The sequence below is a fragment of the Elaeis guineensis genome, chromosome 14 (genome assembly GCF_000442705.2).
Source record: "Elaeis guineensis isolate ETL-2024a chromosome 14, EG11, whole genome shotgun sequence".
NCBI classification, from domain to species: domain Eukaryota; kingdom Viridiplantae; phylum Streptophyta; class Magnoliopsida; order Arecales; family Arecaceae; genus Elaeis; species Elaeis guineensis.
In genome coordinates this window covers 58,868,794-58,889,845 of record NC_026006.2, presented here as the reverse complement: position 1 = coordinate 58,889,845, position 21,052 = coordinate 58,868,794, and the positions used below count along the sequence as shown (strand labels likewise).

General features: G+C 41.5%; 1 protein-coding gene across 1 annotated transcript; it reads right to left on the bottom strand.

The window, feature by feature from the left end:
• Nucleotides 1-7,713: 7,713 nt before the first annotated feature.
• On the bottom strand, nucleotides 7,714-8,910 carry LOC140853754 (uncharacterized). The gene is made up of 3 exons (XM_073248693.1): nucleotides 8,621-8,910; nucleotides 8,440-8,523; nucleotides 7,714-8,359 (listed from the first exon to the last, which is right to left on the bottom strand). Exons 1-3 carry the CDS (start codon nucleotides 8,630-8,632, stop codon nucleotides 7,922-7,924), a joined length of 534 nt encoding a protein of 177 aa, XP_073104794.1. The 5' UTR covers nucleotides 8,633-8,910; the 3' UTR covers nucleotides 7,714-7,921.
• Between the last annotated feature and the right edge of the window lie 12,142 nt (nucleotides 8,911-21,052).

The window sequence follows — 21,052 nt, the reverse complement described above, 5'->3', positions numbered from 1 at the left end:
TGCTGGTCGAGCTCCTGTAACCGTCTTTCAAAATCAACTTTACGGATAGTACCGGCCTCAAAGCGTAGAGGAGATTGGCATCCGGGAGTTAAGTCATGGCTTGACTGTGGGCATAGAGATCGCCGGCTGACCGGCTGCTGCACGCTAAGGCAACTTTGATGAGTTAACCCCCTCTCGAGACTTTGAGGAGGCACCTGCGGCTCTAGTCGAGGTGGTGGCTATGGAGCAACAGTTAAAATAAGATTCTGTGGGGGCACCACTGTGAAAAGTACAGACAGCACTATTGAAAGAATTATATGACACACCACTGTAGAGGGTGCAAGGATAGCCTAAGGAGGCTGTGGCATCACCTGAAAGGGTGTGAGAAAGGTCTGGACCACTTAGATCATAGTTATCAGATATTGAACTTACTAGAAGAGCTGATCGAATTGGTCGTCCGTGACCAGCGTCGGTTGGGCCGGTTGAATTGATGGAGGGATGACTGGTTGAACTGACGAAGGGATTTCTGATGCCAACGGTTGAATTTGATTGTCAGCTTGACTAGCCGCCTGTTGGAAAGTGGTGGCATTAGAAAGTTAGGAAGATGTTCGTCTTAGAGCCATAAATGTGAATGTAGGCCATCCCTCTATCTGTTGCTGCTAAAATTGGTCGAGATTGGAAGACGGACACTTGATCCTCATGTCAGAATGTTGGTGCTAGAATGATCTATAAAACAAGTCCCAAACTGGAGGTTGTGGCTCCGACAAGGATACTCCGATGCTCAAATCAAAAAATTGGAGGTTGTAACTCCAGTGAGGACCTTCCGACGCTTAAGTCAGAAAAATAGAGAATAAAGGAGCCGCAACGGATTCTTTGAGAGAGATTTGATTTAACTTATCTGGATCCTCGGTGTTCTGATTGTTTATATAGAAGGATGTTGGATAGCTAGATTGTTAACTGTGAGATTTCACGATCCCAAAATTATCGGATCATTGGACATTTCAAACTGGATGAGATAATTCAGCCCTCAATCGCTCCCACGAGATCAGGGGAGGTGGTTGCACCAAATCTTATCTATTCAGGATAGACAGCTGTTACACACTTTGAAGAGATAAGTCAGCTGAGCAGCTCATACACAAGTTAGACCTCGAGGATGCCTTAGCTCAGCATAAAAATGGACTCCTCAGCTTATACGACGGTCAGTGGCTGTATTGATGACCCAAAAATTTGAGATTTCTTATGATATAGTACTGATTTGAGGTAGTCACGGTACCACCGTAACATACATCATGATATGTATGAGATCGGATGTTACCTCCTCATTAGGAGAAGTGAGCAGGTATCAATCTGATCCAGATGAGAACCACTGGAAGGTCATAAAAACTATCATTAAGTATTTGAGAAATACCAAGGACCAGTGGCTCGTTCATGAAGAATTTGATTTGAAACTTATAGGATTTAAAGATTCCAGCTTTCAGTCAGATCATGATGATAGCAAGAGTATATCGGGATATATCTTTACCCTGAATGATGGAATGATCTGTTGAAAAAATTTCAAACAGCACATTGTAGCCAACTCAGTTTGCGAAGTAGAGTATATCGCGGCATCCGATGCTGCGAAGGAAGCTGTGTGGTTGTGAAAGTTCATCGATGAGCTCGGAGTGACACCCTCTATTGATGGTCCTATCCTGTTGTATTGTGATAGCACTAAAGCTATTGCTCAAACAAAGGAACCAAAGTCCCATCATCAACCAAGCATACCACCTTATCTGAAAGATCGTGGATCGAGATGACGTCGAGCTTCTAAAGATCGATGAAAAAAAAATCTGATCGACCCATTCACTAAATGCCCTCGGTGTCAAGGAGTTTGATGATCACAAATGAAAGATGGGTATACGATACTATATCGATTGGCTTTAGTTCAAGTGAGAGTTGTTAGGAATTATGTCTCAAAGTCAATCACCAGCATGTTGACAGTTGAGCTCATTGTATGTAAATTGTATATGAATTATTGATTAATAAAAATTATTTAATATTTTTCATCATAAGTTGTACATCTTTTTTTATGAACTCTCCTGTTATGATAAAATTCTTAAGATTATTTCAATCGATAAAGGAGGATTTATCGTTTAGTTCTTAAACTTGTTCATGACCAAATGATATACTATTATTAGAATGATAGCTATATCAATTGTAGGTCGTTGTGTGTCATATGGGTTGATTGTTCTCTTAATTAAAGAGTGTAGAGATACTGGTATGGCATGTAGGTGAGATATAGGAGTACATCTACTGAACATGATCCAACTGCGGAGCACTCTGCTGTCAAGAGTAGCTCGCGAAGAATATGGGTATAAGTATCTTCTTAATCTGAGATCACCACGGTGACTTGCAAGTAACTCACTATGCTTTGGTGTCAGACTATCTAAATTTTTAATTTAGTAATGAAAGATTTCTGGGTATAGTCACCTACTTGTTAAGTCAGTGTATGAGTCAAGATGGGATTGATCGCTCTTGATTTCAGGAGTTAGTACTATATTGTGTTTCAATTCAAAAAAATCTTGATAAAGATAGTCCTTATGAGGAGTCACAAGATTTATGAGGTTGAGACATATTATGAATATACTAATTATAAGTTGATAGTTTAACTCTGAGTCATCCTAAGTACTGAGGGTCAAAGGGATGAATTATACGGTAACCATATGTCAAGGATTCTTGAATGTTGCTTTACAATCATTTGACCTATCTGGACGTTGGATACTATTGCTAGATGGTCATTTCAATTAGTATAGAAATTTATTTCTATGCTATCGGCTTAGGTTCGAATCTATGAGGTCACACTCAAAAGAAGTTACTGTCAGATCAAATGGTTAATCCACGATTGAGAATCATTCAAGGATATAATTGTTAATTCGATTGATAATTGATCTTATATAAAAGTTGAGATAAATTAATTCGCTAATGGTTAGTAAATTATAAGAAGATTAATTAGTAATTAGATTGCTAGTTTGTTCAATTTGATAGAGCAATGTGATTTGGATCAAATTTAATTGAATTAGATTCAATTAGATTTGATTCGATTGGATTATTAGATGACCTAATCGCTAAGGATGTTTAATTTATGATTTGATCAGGACTTGAACTTGATTAATTTTTAATTTGATTAGGATTTAATTGAGATAATTTATTACCTAATTGGATTAGATATTTAGGTTTAACCAAATGATTCTGGTTTGAACTTAATTGGAATAATCTAGAGTCCAAAAGGATTAGACTATTACCCATCTGACACCCTAAACCCACACCCACTTGTTCTTCATGCAAACTTGGTTTTTGTGTGAAGCGTTTGCATGCAAATCAAAGGCTCTCATCCTCTCTCTCATCTTCCTTGGATAAGGATAAAATTTGTTTCAAAATTGAATTCAAATCTACTTTGAATTCGAGTTTGAAAAGGGATAAGGATAAACCAAAATTTGAATTCAAAGAGGTTTGAATTTGATTCAAACCAATCTCATCCTATCCACTCCTCACGCCACCCTTAAGATGGGATTATTTTATGCATGGGACATGAGAGTTTATCAAGAAAATTGTGTGGGGGCATGAGGTTTTTGGGGTGGGCGGCCATCTTTGGCATGTGAGTTTAGAGGAGAGCCAACTCCTCTTGGGTGAGAGACCTAGATCAGATCTAAGGTTTCGGGTGAAGAAAAATTAAAAAGAGAGGAGTTCTCCTCCCTCCTTCTATCGCCACATCCTCCTCCATGTTCCTTCTTCGATTTCGGAAGAGTCCGAGAGATCCAAAGAGAGGTATAAATCAGCCATCAACAGGATCTTCACACGAGCTAGTACTCTCAGAGAGATCGATCAATGCAGGACTTTGAGTGAACGATCCATATAGGTCAGATATCCTGTGTGGCTGCGAACAACCAACAAGACCTCAAATCCACTTTTTTCAATCATGGAGATCTGCTACCCATGCTCAGGTGATGAGTTTGAACTCATACTCATTGTAGATTAGATTTACCACATATTTGATATAATCATGCATGTAGATTTTATTTTTAAGATCATATATATGCAATATATCATGTTATAGATCCTAGGATAGGAGTTTTTAGATCTGATCTAAAGCATACTTATTAAATTAAATCATTTAATCTTGTGTATTCTATTGAAAAAATTTTAAAAAGTATGCTTGAAATGCTTGCTAGTTTCTTTCAAAGCATTGGTGCCAATTTTATACCAATATACTAGTGAGGAATAAATCTACACACTCATAAAAAGTATATTATTTATAATCGAACGTCACTAAAAATATAAAATTTATTCTGAAAGTATCCTATTTATCGACTATATTCTAAAAATATAAGATTTTCTCATAAATAATATATTCATTTGTGATCAAAAATATAGTGAGAAAGCACTGACACTCATAAAAAATTTTATTTATGATGGTAAAACTCAGTCAGCATTATTAATTATCAAGATCTTAATATATTGATGACTATCTTAAAATGCCATATAATTTTGATTGAAAACTTGATAATACCACATGATTTTGATTGAAAATATGATAGATTTTTCAAACATATTAAACTATTGAAATTCATATGTCCAACCAGGATGCAATTTAATAAAATTGATTACATATTTTATATTTAGCTAGAATATTTTGATGGATCAAATATTTATTTTAAACTTGATTTAACATGATCTATTTAATGAATAAATTATATGAGTTAAAATAGTTTAACAATTAGAAAAAAATAATTTTACTACGAAATGTACTATCAATATTAGAAGTAACGTATAAAAATCAGGTAATAGTTTAAAACATAATTACTAAAATCTTTTACGGAAATCGATTTAGCTAAGGATTTAGATCACCAATCTAACTTAAATAAAATATATAATATAAAAAATTAAAAAAATTCTATATTAAATACTATTACTTATTAATTACAGCATAAATAAAGGGAATCATAATTTATCTACTTTTAAAGGGCTTTAGAAAAAGAAGATGATTAAATTGTTATAAAAAAATTAATTAGTAAAAAATAAAATATGTCATGATATATTTAAAATAAAAATATTTTATAATATTAAAAATTTTAAATAAATATAATAAACTATGACTTTATATAAATATTGTCATAGTGGTTAGATAGTAGGCAAATATCCAATAGATCTTGGATTTAATTTTTTATACAGACTTATATATTAAAATATATATATCTTGCTTTGTAAAGTTGATATCTTTCTTCCAATAACAAATGGAGGGATGTACTTGGCTTCCTCTTTTATCCATCAAAAATGAAAAGAAAAAAGAATCTTTTTACCCAAAAAAAGAAAAGAAAAGAAAAAAATAGTGCTCCAAGTCGAACCACCGAGATGCCGTTTATAATGAAGAAGATACGGGATTAGTTACCGAGCCTTGTTCCCAGAACTAGGATTACAAATTCCCTTGGCCACCTCAATGATATTTTCCCACCCAGGCCAGTTCTTATTAGGCTCCGTATCTGAAGCTACGTGCTTTCTTGCAAACAAACGAATTATTAAGCTCGAGAGGTTCCGCAGGCCAAAACGCACTCATGCCTTTAATCATGAGATTCCAATTAGCAGATGCCGCAATGCTGGTCATTGGTTTTAGTACTCACAAAAATATGAGGAGACATTAATAGATCTCGGAGAGACAGACAGACTATTCTAAACTCATTATTACGAAAGGGACTGGTAGGAAGGAACCTTGGAAAGTTGATACAGAGGAAGAATCCTCTGAAAGAAGGGATGGCCGTCCACAAGCAAAGTCGGTCCTCATAGTTTTTTAAGATCTGAAATCAAATAAAAAATAATTTTTTTATTTAAAATTAATATATTTTAAATATTAATTATTATTAAAAAATTAAATTATATATAATAATTTTTTATAGATATATTTATTAAGTAGTATATAAAATCTATTATTAATTTATTTAATTATTTTTTATTATAATATTGTAGAAAATCATCTTTATACTTCATTAAAACATTAATGCAGGATTTAAGATCTGAGGCGATCACTCAGTTCAACCTACCCCAGTGCTGGTCTTGTCCATAAGTTTTCCCAATTAGTGGTCCTACCCAAAGACGTTGTCTCTTGATCACCACCGGGTTGTCTTGCATGGCAACTCAGACCGATCTCAGCAAAGCGGGGAGAGAAGGCTTTGACATTGTTTGGTACTTGGTTAGGAAAGGAAGGCCGTGCCGCCATGGCCATCCAATTCATGCTACCACACTCCGGGCCAGCCCAAAAACTCCCTAAAGAAGTGCTGCTGCTCAGGCTTTTGACAGAATTTTATTCGCAGGATACCGCCCACAGAAACCAGTACTTTGGTTCGCTTATTCTAAAAACCATCCACCTTCTCTACCTAAAGGAAAAAAAAAAAAAAAAATCCAGCTGGCAGGCTCTATATGTATACCTGGTCCACCATATAGCACTGTGAAAGGTTAAACGACACAAAGACCACGTATCAGCTTCCGTAGTGGAGCTTGTTTATGCAGGTAGCTTGATGAATTTGAAACGTAATCTATGCAGCATGGTGATTAAAACATAGTCTTTTAGCTTCTTAGATTGTTTTTTTTTTTTTTCCCTTTTCGAATGAAAGGGAGACAGGGATAGCCATCTTGCTTTTACTAAAAGTTAAACAAGAAGATAAATTATAAATTTTTTTTTAAAATTAGATAAAATTATAGTTACAGCAAGTAATTCGCAAAATCTATTGTTGGGTATAAAATACCCCCAGTCGAAGCTCGTGTCAGAAGCGACCTATCACTACAAGAAATTTGATTTTTTGCGACGAAATTTTTTCGTCGCTAAAAATCTTATTTTCGTCGCTAAAAGTATTTGCGACGAAATATACCGTCGCTAAAAATTTGTAGAGAAAGCCTCGTAGCAAAAGACCTTAGCGACAAAATATTTTATTTCGTCGCAAAAAATAGTAAACCCAGACGACAAAGTTATGTACTGTATTAGCGACGAAAATATTTTGTCGCAAGAGCTTAAATTTTCGTCGCTAAAATTGCAACGAAAAAAAATTTCATCGCTAAATATTTTGATTAAAAAAATTTTTTTCTTATTTTTGGCGACGAAAATGAATTTCGTCGCAAAACTTAGCGACGGATTTCGTCGCAAAATAATTTGTCGCAAAAATTTCGTCGCAAAAATTGCGACGAAAAAAATGTTCGTCGCTATAATTGCGACGAAAAAAAAATTTCGTCGCTATAATAACAACGAAATAAAAATTTCATCGCTAAAAGGGCGACGAAATAAAAAATTTTGTCGCTATAATGGCGACGAAATAATAATTTCGTCGCTATAATTGCAACGAAATAAAAATTTCGTCGCAAAAAATTTAATTTTTTAGCGACGAAACTTTTTTTTCGTCGCAAAAATAGCAACGAAATAATTTCGTCGCAAAAATTACGACGAAAAAAAAATTTCGTCGCTATAATGGCGACGAAATAATGATTTCGTCGCTATAAGGACGACGAAATAAAAATATTCGTCGCCATAATTACGACGAAATAAAAATTTCGTCGTAAAAAGTTATAATTTTTAGCGACGAAACTAAGACTTTCGTCGCAAAAATAGCAACGAAATAAAAAATTTCGTCGCAATGAATAATAAATATTTTTTTTTTTGGGTTGACAAATTTTTTTGCGACGAAATTAATATTTCGTCGCTAAAATAAATTTTGGATAAAAAATAAAATTTTTATTAATTTTTCAAAAAAACCTGCTCAAATACAAATTATCTGATCAAACATATTTTAAATAAACAGTATGTTAACACAATAAAAATATTCTAAGTCAAAAGATCAATTTCAAATAACAAAAAGTTTCATAACCATCTTTGTCATATACAAAAATATAAGTCCATACATCATTTTAAATTTAAAATAAGTACAAACTAAGTATGATCTGACTCATTGGCCTCGTTCCCTCCTCCAGGCGTCGATCCCTGACCCGATACATGTCGCGATGGTGGTGCAGAGGCGGCATCATGTGACTGTAGAAGTGCTAACTCAGAAGCATCAATACCGAGCCGTCCCGCCACCGCAGCTACGATCCTCTCGAGCGTCTGACTACGATTCATCCAGTAACTAATCTGATCTTGCATCATGCTCATGGATGTCCTAACTGCCTCTGGCACCGATGCATCATCAGACCGGCCGGATGACGAACTGCGTGATTTTTTGGACCGCATGCTATGACCAGATCCTAGCTGCCGCCCGAGGACGGTATCCAAAATCGTATCATCTGTCATCAAACAAACATGCTGCGATCCAGTATCACCATCAGATCCCACCTCCGTCGTCGCCTGCTCTCTCAATTCTAACATTTTTTCCTTCACAATAAACCAAATAAAATCATAAATTTTTTTCAAACTCTTTAAAAGTATTCAAAATGTAGAGTAATGATACTTACATGACGCTGCCTCGCCTCCTCGGTCACGAACTCGCCACTCTTGTTTTGATAGAATTTAGCATAGGCGTCGACTCCGGATAGTCCCTGTTCAAACAAAAAAAAAAAGAAAAAAAAAGATATCAAAATAATGTAAATATTTAATAAAAAGTTACAAAGTATGATTGCAAATGTAGTTACGTACCATCCTCTTCATTCCCTGTGCAAAAGAGGCACTTCCTTGCGTGTGAATAGAATCAATCTTGCTCCTATTCACCTTATTCGCCTCCGATCGTCGCTACAAAATACATACAATTATAACTAATAAAGGACATAACATAATTAAAAAAACTTGAAACACTAGACATACCTGAAATACCTCACTTCCAAAATGCTCACATAACCACCGCCAATCGTCACTAGACCCAGCCCAATTTCTGTATGGCTGGGTCACAGGATCAATCCCCTTCGCCTGCAGCTCATTGCAGTATTTATGAAGCCTACATCGTCGATCTTTGTATCTATTTGCAGCCATTTTGAGAATACATGCCGTCACTTCTTCGTCAGTGCAATCCTCGAAGTCAATATTATCCTACACAGTAATCATACCAAAAGGCAAATACATGAAATTATTCATATAATAAAAAATTTATTTATATAACCAAAAATAATATGGATCATGTAATGATATGCAAGACATCCAAATTTAATTCTTACCCTGATGTGAGAGACTAGAGCATCACGGTATCGAGGAGCTACATGCTTGAAACTTTCAGCAGCCCACGAAAAATGATTCCACATATACAAACTGATCTCATTTGCAACGATACTAGCCTCTGTGCCAACCGGATGATCTCGAAATATATGTACCTTCGGTTTTTCATTGTGTGTATGCACATATTTTTCCAAAACAAGACCCCTACTAGGACCACGCACTGCACGTCGATGCTGTGTTCCTACATGTAAAAATTGATGAAATTAACATATATCATGTATCACTAAATGCATATAACCAAAAAATATATATGGTTTATAAATTGATAGAGATGTACCTGTAAGGGGATGATGCTGCGGTACCATGACCTCCGGCTGGGCAAGCTCTGGCTGAGCACTAGGCGGCTCTGTGGACTCGGGCAACTGAGTCTCATCTAAATCCTCTGACTCATCATGCAAAATGCTAAAGTGAGGATGTGTATCATCAAGCGGAGCCTGCTGCCTACCTCGTGAATGTCTACGTCCAGGACCAGTCATGATGCTGCAATGATTAAAATAATTTAAATCAGTAAGTAATCAAAAAAACTCAAGTATTACATGATATAATAAAAATAAATAAATTGAATTACTTATTCATATTAATTATTGTTCTCAGATTCTGAACTCGTGTCCATATAGTCATCTTCGACGGGAGTCATAGAAGACTTCGACCCTGAAGTACTATCATCATTGTCGTTAACGAAGTCATTATTGGATCGTGCTCGTGTCCGTGCCCTTATCGACGATCCAACAACAGAAACATCCTCAGGTTCATAGTCGTCTCTTTGTAATTGTCCTATGTCAATCGTATCATCTGACACTAATATGTTATCTGGTGCTTTCATTTGATATGCTTCATTTTCAATAATTGCACAGACTTCATTCTCAAGATGTTCATCGTTCGGGCATGTGAAAAGTGCAGGATCAAATAAATACCTATGCTGAGCCCTTATTGCAACTCGCCAAGGCTCTTTCATTTTGTTATCATCAATATACCACACTAGTCTTGCTTGCTTTGCAAAAATATAAAGATCACTTTCATACCATACATGACCAGTGTGGACACTGACGAGTTGAGGATCTATAACAATTGGCCTGTGTCGTCCTAAGTCATACCATCGACACTTGAATAACACAATCCGTCGAAGACCACTATATCTCAACTCTATAACCTCATGCAGAACACCAAAAAAATCCATTATTTCACCCTTGTGCTCGCCCTCCATGCTTATTCCACAATTCTGTGTGGTTCGATCACGATCGCGATCTTCTGTTAAGAATCGCACACCATTGACTATGCATGCTGAATATACTGATACACGTCTGTCAGGTTTTCGTGCAAGTGCAGCTAAGTCATTACTGATACAGCTAGGATTGTTTATACGTAGCTGAGCTATCTACAATTAAAAGAACAATAAGCAGGTTAAATTTGACAAAATAAATACTATATAAACAAACTTTTAATCATGGATGAACATGAACATAACTTACCCGTTCGTCAAACCATGATGCGAATTGATTCCTATGTCGTGCCGCTGCTAATGTAGGATTACTTCTTCTGAGCTCACTTTCGTGTTCTCTGAAGTGATACAGTAATACCATGTATATTTTAATTTAGAGTCCACGTGCATTCATTGATATATCAACAAATAAAAATTAAATGTATATACTCACATCATGTAGGCTTCTACCTCCTCGCAATTGTTTAGCACATACCAATGCATGTCATCCGTTTCTTGTGGTGTCAACATTCGAAAATCTTTTTTACCATATGGTCGGGCAACATTGGAGAACACGGACAATCCATCGGTCAGAATCTCGTCAACATCAATATTCCATTGTGGCCTTGTAAATTTGGTCTCCACTCGTCGAAGGTACATAGAGCAGAACGTCAGACATTCATTCATAACATGTGCCTCTGCTATTGAACCTTCAGGCCGTGTTTTGTTAGTGACGGCACTCTTGTATTCACGCATCTCCCTATTCAATAAATTATCAATTGATTCACTCTTCGATTCAGTGTATAACATGCCAATGGCTTCACCAGCCTATCCCCTCGTCGAATCAAATGTAATTCCTTTCTAATCCGCATATCCTCTAAGTCAAGACGAGCCTTCACGGTATCCTTTGTTCTTCCTTCGATATTGAGAATGGTATAAAATACATTATCAAATATATTCTTTTCAATATGCATGACGTCAAGATTATGTTGAAGAAGAAGCGTTTTTCAATATGGAAGATCAAACAACTTGCTCTTTTTTCTCCAATTTTCGATACTTGTTCGCACTCCTACTTGGCTGGCCAGACCCTTACCAAATATGACATCCTGTGGGTTTGGTAACTGATTTAAAATATTGTCCGTAGACCAGAATCTTGGCTGCGCACGTCGTTCATGCTTGCCATTGAACTTAAGACTTCTCCTCCATCTATGATCATCTGGTAAGAAACGTCGATAGCCGGTAAAATAAATCTTTCCGCGAATACGGTCCGATGTAATATCATCGTTACAAGTTGGGCATGCTTTATACCCTTTTGTACACCATCCAGAAATATCGCCATATGCAGGAAAATCGTTAACTGTCCAAAACAATGCTGCATGCATACGAAAGATGCCTCCTACAACATGATCATATGTTTCGCATCCTTCTTCCCACAAATATTGTAACTCTTCGATCAATGGCTCTAAAAATATGTCTATGTCTCTTCCAGGGGCACGGGGACCCAGGATCAACAAGGCCAATAGATTAAAAGGTGATTTCATGCACTTCCATGGTGGTAAATTATAAGGAAATACCATAACAGGCCACATACTATAAGCAGTACTAAGATTACCATATGGATTAAATCCGTCTGTTGCCAACCCTAGCCTGACATTTCGTGAATCAGCTGCAAACCATGGATGTTCACGATCAAAATGTTTCCATGCATCTCCATCTGATGGATGTCTCATGACATCATCGTCCATATTATTTACCTCCTTATGCCACCGCATGTCACAAGCAGTATGCCTCGACATGAATAATCGACGCAATCGTGGTGTAATCGGAAAGTACCGTAGAATCTTGCATGGTATTTTCTTTTTCTTCTTATCCTTACCATGACTTTCTTTCCATCTGCTTGAATGACAAATTGGACATGCTTGTAGATCTTGTTTATCCTTCCGAAATAGAACACAATCATTCGGACATGCATGTATCTTTTCACAGCGTAGGCCCAAGTCATCGACTCCCAAACCGAGTCCTTTCAATAATTTTTTGGCTTCATAATGACTTGACGGAAGTAACTCTCCCTCTGGCAGTAAGTCCTTCAAAAATTTAAGCAACCAATTAAACGAGTTGTTTGACCACTTACCAAGTGTCTTCATGTGTAATAACTTTATTACGGCAGACAACAGAGAGTACTTCTTACAACCAGGATAAACATCACTTTGTGCATCTCTTAATAGACGCTCGAATCTATCATTTATAGATATATTAATGTCCTCTTCAGCTTCTTGTCTCGGAATGGAATGCTGATGTTCTGCTCTCGCTTCTACATTTACTTCAAAAAATTCCGGATGAAGATCCTCTAAAATTTCTCTATCTTCTTCACCAAGTGTTTGTCTTTCACGACTGCATGATCCACCGACTGACGACGGATTTATGGGACTCCTGGACAACATGTTCGAGCTAGTCGGCAAATCTTCACCATGACAAGTCCATCTCTTGTAAGTCACATCTATACCGTGTTCGTATAAATGATTCTGAATGTCCGATAAAGTACACCAAAATAAATTCCTACATTGACGACATGGACAACGAGCTTTCCCATCTTCTCTAGTATGATTGGACGCCACATTCATAAAAGTCGTCACACCCCTAATATACTCGAGACAGAACCTATCACGCAAAGACATCCAACCACGATCCATACCTATATATTTATGATGCAAACTATACAATCAATTTTATGTAATAATAGTTGACTAACGCCTTATATCTCCTACCTATAGGGTGATGGTCCTATTCCATTCAGGAACGTAAGAATTTAATATTGCAATACATGTCTTGTATACCAAAAAAATTTCGACAGCATTTCGACGCAGTTCTCCAGATACACAAGCATTAAAATTGTGCTATGTATCCAGAGAACATGATCGAAAATACCAACAAAACTCTGTGATATACAAGCACATGTATTGCAATATTAAATTCATTCACGTGCCCAAACTGTCCACGAGGACAATTCGAGAATAGTGTGTAAAGCACCAATATTTTTTTCATAAAAAAAAATATTGGTTTTTGCACGCTATCCTCGAACGAAAATTCTAAGGCTTATAAATTTTTTATGCTACAATTAATATATTATTATTAAAAAAAAATATTTTAAAAATATTTTTAAATCATGATTAAAATTAATTATATCAAACAAATAATTATATCTAACATTATATCTAATTACTAAAATAATAAATAATTATTTTTAATGACTAAAATTTATTAAAAAAAATTAAAAAAATATATAAAGTTTTGGATCACTGAAACATAGATCAGGCAAAATGATGCTAAATGTCTCGAGGCATGCTTTGAGAAAATTTCAAAGCTCTCTAAATTTAGGGTAAATTTTGATAATATTGAAATAATCTCATTTGATTTCTTCTTTTTTGTCATGTATTTCCCCTAATTAATCCCAATCCCACAAGATAAGAAGATAAACTATGAAGGATCAAAATATTTGAACAACAACAACAACAACAATAATAATAATTAAAAAAAAACTCAGCATTTACACTCCTAAGATCTTATAGGATTGTGATGACGTAGTGAAAATAGTTGCAAAACAAAATTTTCTTTCCTTTTCTAGAAAAATAGCGGATCTGAAAATCCTTTAATCTGAGAAAATAACAGATCAAAAAATCACATATGTCTAGATAATAAAACCAGTTCATTTAACTGGAAAATTTTAACTAATTACAGATCGGTGGCAGTTTTTTCTCCAAGAAAATTTTAAAAAAAAAATTGCAGAAAGGATTCTATTGGTCCTTCAAAACCCTAGATCCAGAATCGTGGAAGGGCACAAAACCTCGGAGATGATCTGGCACGACCGGAACCTGGCGGTCCGGTTCGCAGCACCGGAGGCGACGAGGAGGAACCGGAGGAACTCCTCCAGGAAGGCACCAGAGGCGGCCGCGTCCTTGGCGTCGGGAAGGGCGGCGAAGGCGGAGACGAATCGGACGGTGCGCTCGGCGGCGAGGGAGCGGCGGGCGCAGTCGAAGAGAGGGGTCAGGGCTCGGGCGAAGGAAGGGAAGAAGAGGCCGGGAGGGGCGGAGGAGCGGAGGGCGGAGAGCTCTCTCAGCTTCCGGGTGTGCACGGCGTGGGAGAGCCGGCACTCGTCCAGAACCCTCGCGATCTCGCGATCTCGCGATCGCGCGGCGGTGGCGGCCCGGCGGCGACGCGGCGGTGGCGGCCCGGCGGCGACGCGGCGGTGGCGGCCCGGCGGCGACGCGGCGGCGGCTGCGGCGGCCCTATGAAAACAAAAAAAAAACACAGACTGAGAAAGGGAGGGAGAGGCCAGCATGGCGGCGGGGAGGGAGAGAGAGAGAGGATGGTGGCGGGGAGGGAGAGGACTTACCGGGAAGGACGACTGGCGATCGGAGAACGACGACTGTCGTCGGAGATCGGGGAGGGAGAAGATTTGGATGACTGCGGCGGAGATCGGGCCGGGAGGGAGATCAAGCGGGTATTTTCAATTAGGGCTGAATACCTTCGATTTTATTTTTAATTAAAACATATTTAGCGACGAAATAAATTCGTTGCTAAAAATAAATTTTCTGTCACGAAAAATTTTGATTTTTTGCAACAAAAATATTTTCGTCGCAAATGATTAATTTTTGGCAACGAAAATTTAATTTCGTCGCAAATGATCGGGAAATCAAGTTTCTCGCAACGAAACAAATATTTCGTCGCTAAAAATTAAATTTTTGGCGATGTAATTATTTTCGTCGCAAAAAAAAATTTAGCAACGAAAAATTTTTCCGTCGCCAAAAAAAAAAATTTTTTGCGATGAAAAAACTTTCGTCGCTAAAAATCAATTCTAGCAACGAAATTTAAATTTTCATCACAAAATATTCAAAAATTTTTTAATAAAATAAAATTTAGCGACGCAATAGTTTCGTCGCTAAATATAAATAAAATTGATCGCAAAAGTCTTTTTTTTTAGCAACGAAAAATCAATTTCGTCATAAAAAATATAATTTTTTGGCGACAAAATTTTTTTTATCGCAAAAAATAAATTTTTAACTACGAAAAAAAATATTTTATCGCCAAAAAGACTATTTTTTGCAACGAAAAAAAATTTCGTCGCTAAAAATGAACTTCTAGCAACAAAAAAAAAAATTCGTTGCAAAAGATATAACTTTTTGCAACGCAATTTTTTTCGTCGCAAATACGTAATTTTTGGGGACGAAATTTAAATTTCGTTGCAAAAGCCTACTTTTTTGCGACGAAAAATATTTCGTCGCTAAAATTTCGTCGCAAAAAATCAAATTTCTTGTAGTGTATCGGGGATTCTACCGGTGCCCGACCGGTAGGGCGACTTTAACTGCAGGTTGACTCCGTCCGGACTCCTACGGGAGCCGGACTTCATCTCCGACTCCGACTGCAGGAAGACTCCATCCGGACTCCTACGGGAGCCGGACTTCGTCCTCGACTCCGACTGCAGGAAGACTCTGTCCGAACTCCTATGGGAGCCGGACTTCATCCCCGACTCCGGCTGCAGGAAGACTTCATCCGGACTCCTACGGGAGCCGGACCTCGTCCTCAACTTCGACTGTAGGTAGACTCCGTCCGGACTCTTACGGGAGCCGGACCTCATCCTCAACTTCGACCGCAGGTAGACTCCATCCGGACTCCTACGGGAGCCGGACCTCGTCCCCAACTTCGACCGCAGGTAGACTCCGTCTGGACTCCTACGGGAGCCGGACCTCATCCTCAACTTCGACTGCAGGCAGACTCCGTCCGGACTCCTACGAGAGCCGGACCTCATCCTCAACTTCGACCGCAGGTAGACTCCGTCTGGACTCCTGCGGGAACCGGACCTCATCCTCAACTTCGACCACAGGTAGACTTCGTCCGGACTCCTACGGGAGCCGGATCTCGTCCTCAACTTCGACTGCTGGTAGACTCCGTCCGGACTCCTACGGGAGCCAGACCCCATCCTCAACCTCGACTGCAGGCAGACTCCGTTCGGACTCCTACGGGAGCCGGACCTCGTCCTCAACTTTGACCACAGGTAGACTCCGTCCGGACTCCTACGAGAGTCGGACCTCGTCCTCAACTTCGACTATAGGTAGACTCCATCCGGACTTCTACGGGAGCTGGACCTCGTCCTCAACTTCGACTGCAGACAGACTCCGTCCGGACTCCTACGGGAGCCAGACCTCGTCCTCAACTTCGACCGCAGGTAGACTCCGTCCGGACTCCTACGGGAGTCGGACCTTGTCCCCAACTCCAACTGCAGGTAGACTCCGTCCGGACTCCTACGGGAGCCGGACCTCGTCCTCAACTTCGACCGCAGGTAGACTCTGTCCGGACTCCTACGGGAGCCGGACCTCATCCTCAACTTCGACTGCAGGTAGACTCTGTCTGGACTCCTACGGGAGCCGGACCTCGCCCCCAACTTCTACTGCAAGCAGACTTCGTCCGGACTCCTACGGGAGCCAAACTTCGCCCCCGACTCCGATTGCAGCCCGCCAGCAACATCCGAGCTCCTTCCAGATGGATAGCCACTTCTCTCCGTCAGGCGCTTCAACCGAGCTTCGGCCGACAGGCCTGGACTCCTTGGCAGGCCGCAGTAATGGCCATGACTCTGCTCCATTCCTGCGATAGATTCTGCGCTGCTCCATCACTCCCTGACAAGCCGCAGTAACGGCCACGACTCTGTTCCACTTCCTGCGACGGCTTCCATGCGGCTCCATCACTCCCTGACAGGCCGCAGTAACGGTTACGATCCTGCTCCACTACCTGCGATGGATACGGCGCAGTTCCTCCACCCTCTGACAAGTCGCGACAACGGACGCCGCTCCACTCCCCGCAACAGACTCCACGTGGCATGTCCCGCTGATGGCCACGATTGCACTCCACTACTCTCCACAATAAATTCCTCCTGCCTCCGTGCAGCCCACTACCAGACGGTTACAAACATCGCTATCAGTCTGTTGCCCCCTCCATCTATAAAAGGGGGACCCCAGATATGCTATTCTCTAAACTCTCATTTTCTATCCCAAAATTCTGCTAAAATTTTCGTTCGAGCACTTCATTTTGTTGAGGCAGAGAACTGACTTGAGCGTCGGAGGGTCTTGCCGGAGCAACCCCACCTCCGGTTTAGACTTCTTTTGCAGGTCCCGGTGGCGACCGCGACTCCCTCGACTCTAGCTTCTCCAACGCAGGTGGATTTTTGTACCAACAAGATTTGCGCTAGAGGAAGGGGCGCGTGTCTTCGCAGTACCCTTGTTCTTAAAGGAGCGCTCAACGGGACCATCTTCGGTCACCTTCCCCGACATCCTCTTCTCCTTCCTCCGTAAGATTTTCGCCCGATGCCACCCCGCAGAGCATCCACGCGGCGATCTATGGCCTTCGCGGCTAGATCTCAGGCTCCGGCCTCACCTCTAGTTTCCCAGCCTTCTCTCCCTCCTCCGACAACGGCGGTAGGCGCGGAGCAATTCGACCTACTGGTGTAGCAGGTCAGAGACCTCACTGAGGCTATACAGGCCATGCAACAGCAGCAGCAGCTGCAGGCATCAGCGCGACTGGAGAGAGCATCGCCAGAACCCCAGCGTCCGACGGTAGGGCGGGCTACTTGGGCCAGCCGCCCCGTCTTCCTCAAAAAAATGAATTCGAGGGTAGAAAGCCCTCAGTCGGATCACGATTCCACCCCCGGGAGATCCCTACCTCCATTCTGTCAGAGGACCCTCGAGACCCATAGTCGAGAGGATTCCCTGGATCGAAGGCTCCAGGAGATGAACTGGCAGATCGAAGAACTCCACCACGCTCCCCCCGCTCATGGTTAGGACATTTGTACTGACTCTTCCTTTTCTCAAATGATCATGCAGGAACCGATTTCGCCAAACTTCAAGCTCCCTCAATTCGAAAGCTACGACGGGACGTCGGACCCGGTTGACCACCTGGAGGCCTTCCGGACAATGATGCTGCTTCACGGCGCGCCCGACGCCATCTTATGCCGGGCTTTCCCGTCCACCCTGAAGGGAGCGGTGAGAAATTGGTACTCGGCGCTGAAGTCGGGTACCATCTTTTCCTTTGATCAGATGAGCCACCAGTTTGTGGCTCATTTTGTTAGCAGCCGACGTCCCCGGAAGGGTTCGGAGTCCCTCATCAATATCAAGCAGAGGGAGAGGGAGTCCATCCGGACTTACATCAACCGTTTCAATGTCGCCGTGCTGGAGGTCTGAAATCTGGACCAGTCAGTAGCTATGGCCACCCTGAAAGGTGGCCTTTAGAAGAACGACCTTCTATTCTCCCTGGAAAAGAAGTACCCCAGGAATTTTGCTGATCTGTTGGCTCAGGCCGAAGGGTACGTTCGAATGGAGGAAGCCTTCAAAATGAAGGATGAAGAGACCGTGAGAGAGCGGCAGGCGGGAGACTCGAGCAAGCCCGCAATCGAAAAAGGGCCGAGGGAAGCTCGGCCATGATCCCGAACTCCTCCCGGATACAAACGTGCCCTGACTCCTCCCCGGGCACGTAGGCAGGGAAGCCCGGAGTGCCTGGTTTGGCGGAGCTCTCCCCCAGGAAGATTTCGCAGCTACGCCCCCCTCAACACATTGAAGGCCCAGGTGCTGATGGAAATCAGGGAGCAGCTCCCAATGCTCGAAAGGATGCGCACGCACCTTGGGAGGCGCAATCCTAATAAATTCTGCCTCTACCATCGTGACCACGGCCACGACACGGAGGAATGTATTCAGCTCCGAGATGAGTTCGAGGAGCTCATCCACCGAGGTCGGCTCGACAGGTTTATTCGATGCCGGCCTGAGGGTAGAGAGGACCGACCGAGGGTCCTGCCACAGCCTGAGCCGCCAAGGAGGGAAGAGCAGCCCGGAGATCGGCCCCCAATTGGGATCATCAACTCCATCTTTGGAGGACCTTGACAGGAGGCAGACCTTCCACGGCCCTAGGGTTTGAAAATTTGTAAATATATTGAACGCTTTAAATCAAGATTTCTTTTAAACTTGCACATCTTTCCCTTTTTGCATGAACTTGAAATGACAGGGGATGACCCCTTCAGATAGTGAAAACGAACCCCGATGTGGCGGTTAACCACAAGGTTGAAGGCCCGGTTCTTCTTAGACCGGATGGGGGGAGAGGCCATACAGTGCTCACATGCGCCCCCACAGCCATGTTAGGGACAGGAGGAGAACCTCGCCCTAATATGAGCAAGGTCGAAGGCCCGGTTCTCCTTAGATCGGATGGAGGGAGAGGCCCTGCAACGCCCATATATGCCCCCACGGTCCTGTTAGGGACAGGAGGAGAACCTCGCCCTAACTTGAGCAAAGTCGAAGGCCCGGTTCTCCTTAGACCGGATGGGGGGAGAGGCCCTGCAACGCCCATATGTGCCCCCACGGCCCTGTTAGGGACAGGAGGAGAACCTCGCCCTAATTTGAGCAAGGTCGAAGGCCCGGTTCTCCTTAGATCGGATGGAGGGAGAGGCCCTGCAACGCCCATATATGCCCCTACGGTCCTGATAGAGACAGGAGGAGAACCTCGCCCTAACTTGAGCAAAGTCGAAGGCCCGATTATTTATAGACCGGATGGGGGGAGAGCCCATGCAGCGTCCATATGCGCCCCCACAACCATGTCAGGGATAGGAGGAGAACCTCGCCTTAACATGAGCAAGATCGAAGGTCCGATTATTTGTAGATCGGATGGAGGGAGAGGCCCTACAACGTCCGTATGTGCCTCCACAGCCATGTTAGGGACAGGAGGAGAACCCCGCCCTAACATGAGCACAGTCGAAGGCCCGGTTACTCTTAGAAGTAAGAAAAGAACATCGTCCTGACATCGACTAAGGTCTGGTCATCCAAGACCAGACCAGAGAAAGGGGACCCCTTCGGCTGCCCCTTCACGCTCCCGCGACCCCACCAAGAGCAGAGGGAAAACCCTCACTCGAAAAAGAAAAAGGAGAAAGGGGAGGGGAGTCAAAAGGAAAAGCGACGAACTGCGTCAGCGATGAGTCAAGGATGCAGGGAACCTCATCCCAGCAAGCATTGGAGTTCTTATCAAAATCTTCGACCTTCGAGAAAGCTCTCAACGCAGGCCCTAGATAAGGCGACTTCCTCGGGGTGACGAGAAGTTCGGACCTCTGAGCTCGAATTCTGGAAGGAGACGCCAAGCCTAAGTAGTCCCGGGCAAATCAGCAGCCATAAATGGAAGGATGGATCAATACGACGATGATCGGGTACCTCCGGACGGCATCGATATCAAGCAAGGCAAAAGCCAAAAAGAGCTCGGCGAACAGCCATTCAACATGCGAGCAAAAAGGTAACGAGAAATTCTCTTCTCATTAATTAAGCATACATTACAGAGCCCTTGAGGCTGAAGAAGAAAGACGACAAGAAAAGCGAGCTACATGGCAGCGACCAAGAACCTCCAGACAACATCGGTAAAAAAAAAAAGAAGAGAAAAAGGAAGAAAAAGAAAGAAAGAAAAGAGGAGGGGAGTACGGCAATAACAATAGTGAATGAAAGAAGTTCGGCCGGCAACAATCTGACGCAAGGAGTGGACAAAGTAATAAAATCTCCTTTTCATTCTCAGTTAACAAGATGTACGTTACAAGACCCTGAGGGTCGAGGAAAAAGAACATTAGTACACGACTTGAAAGGAATACGTTAGGAACT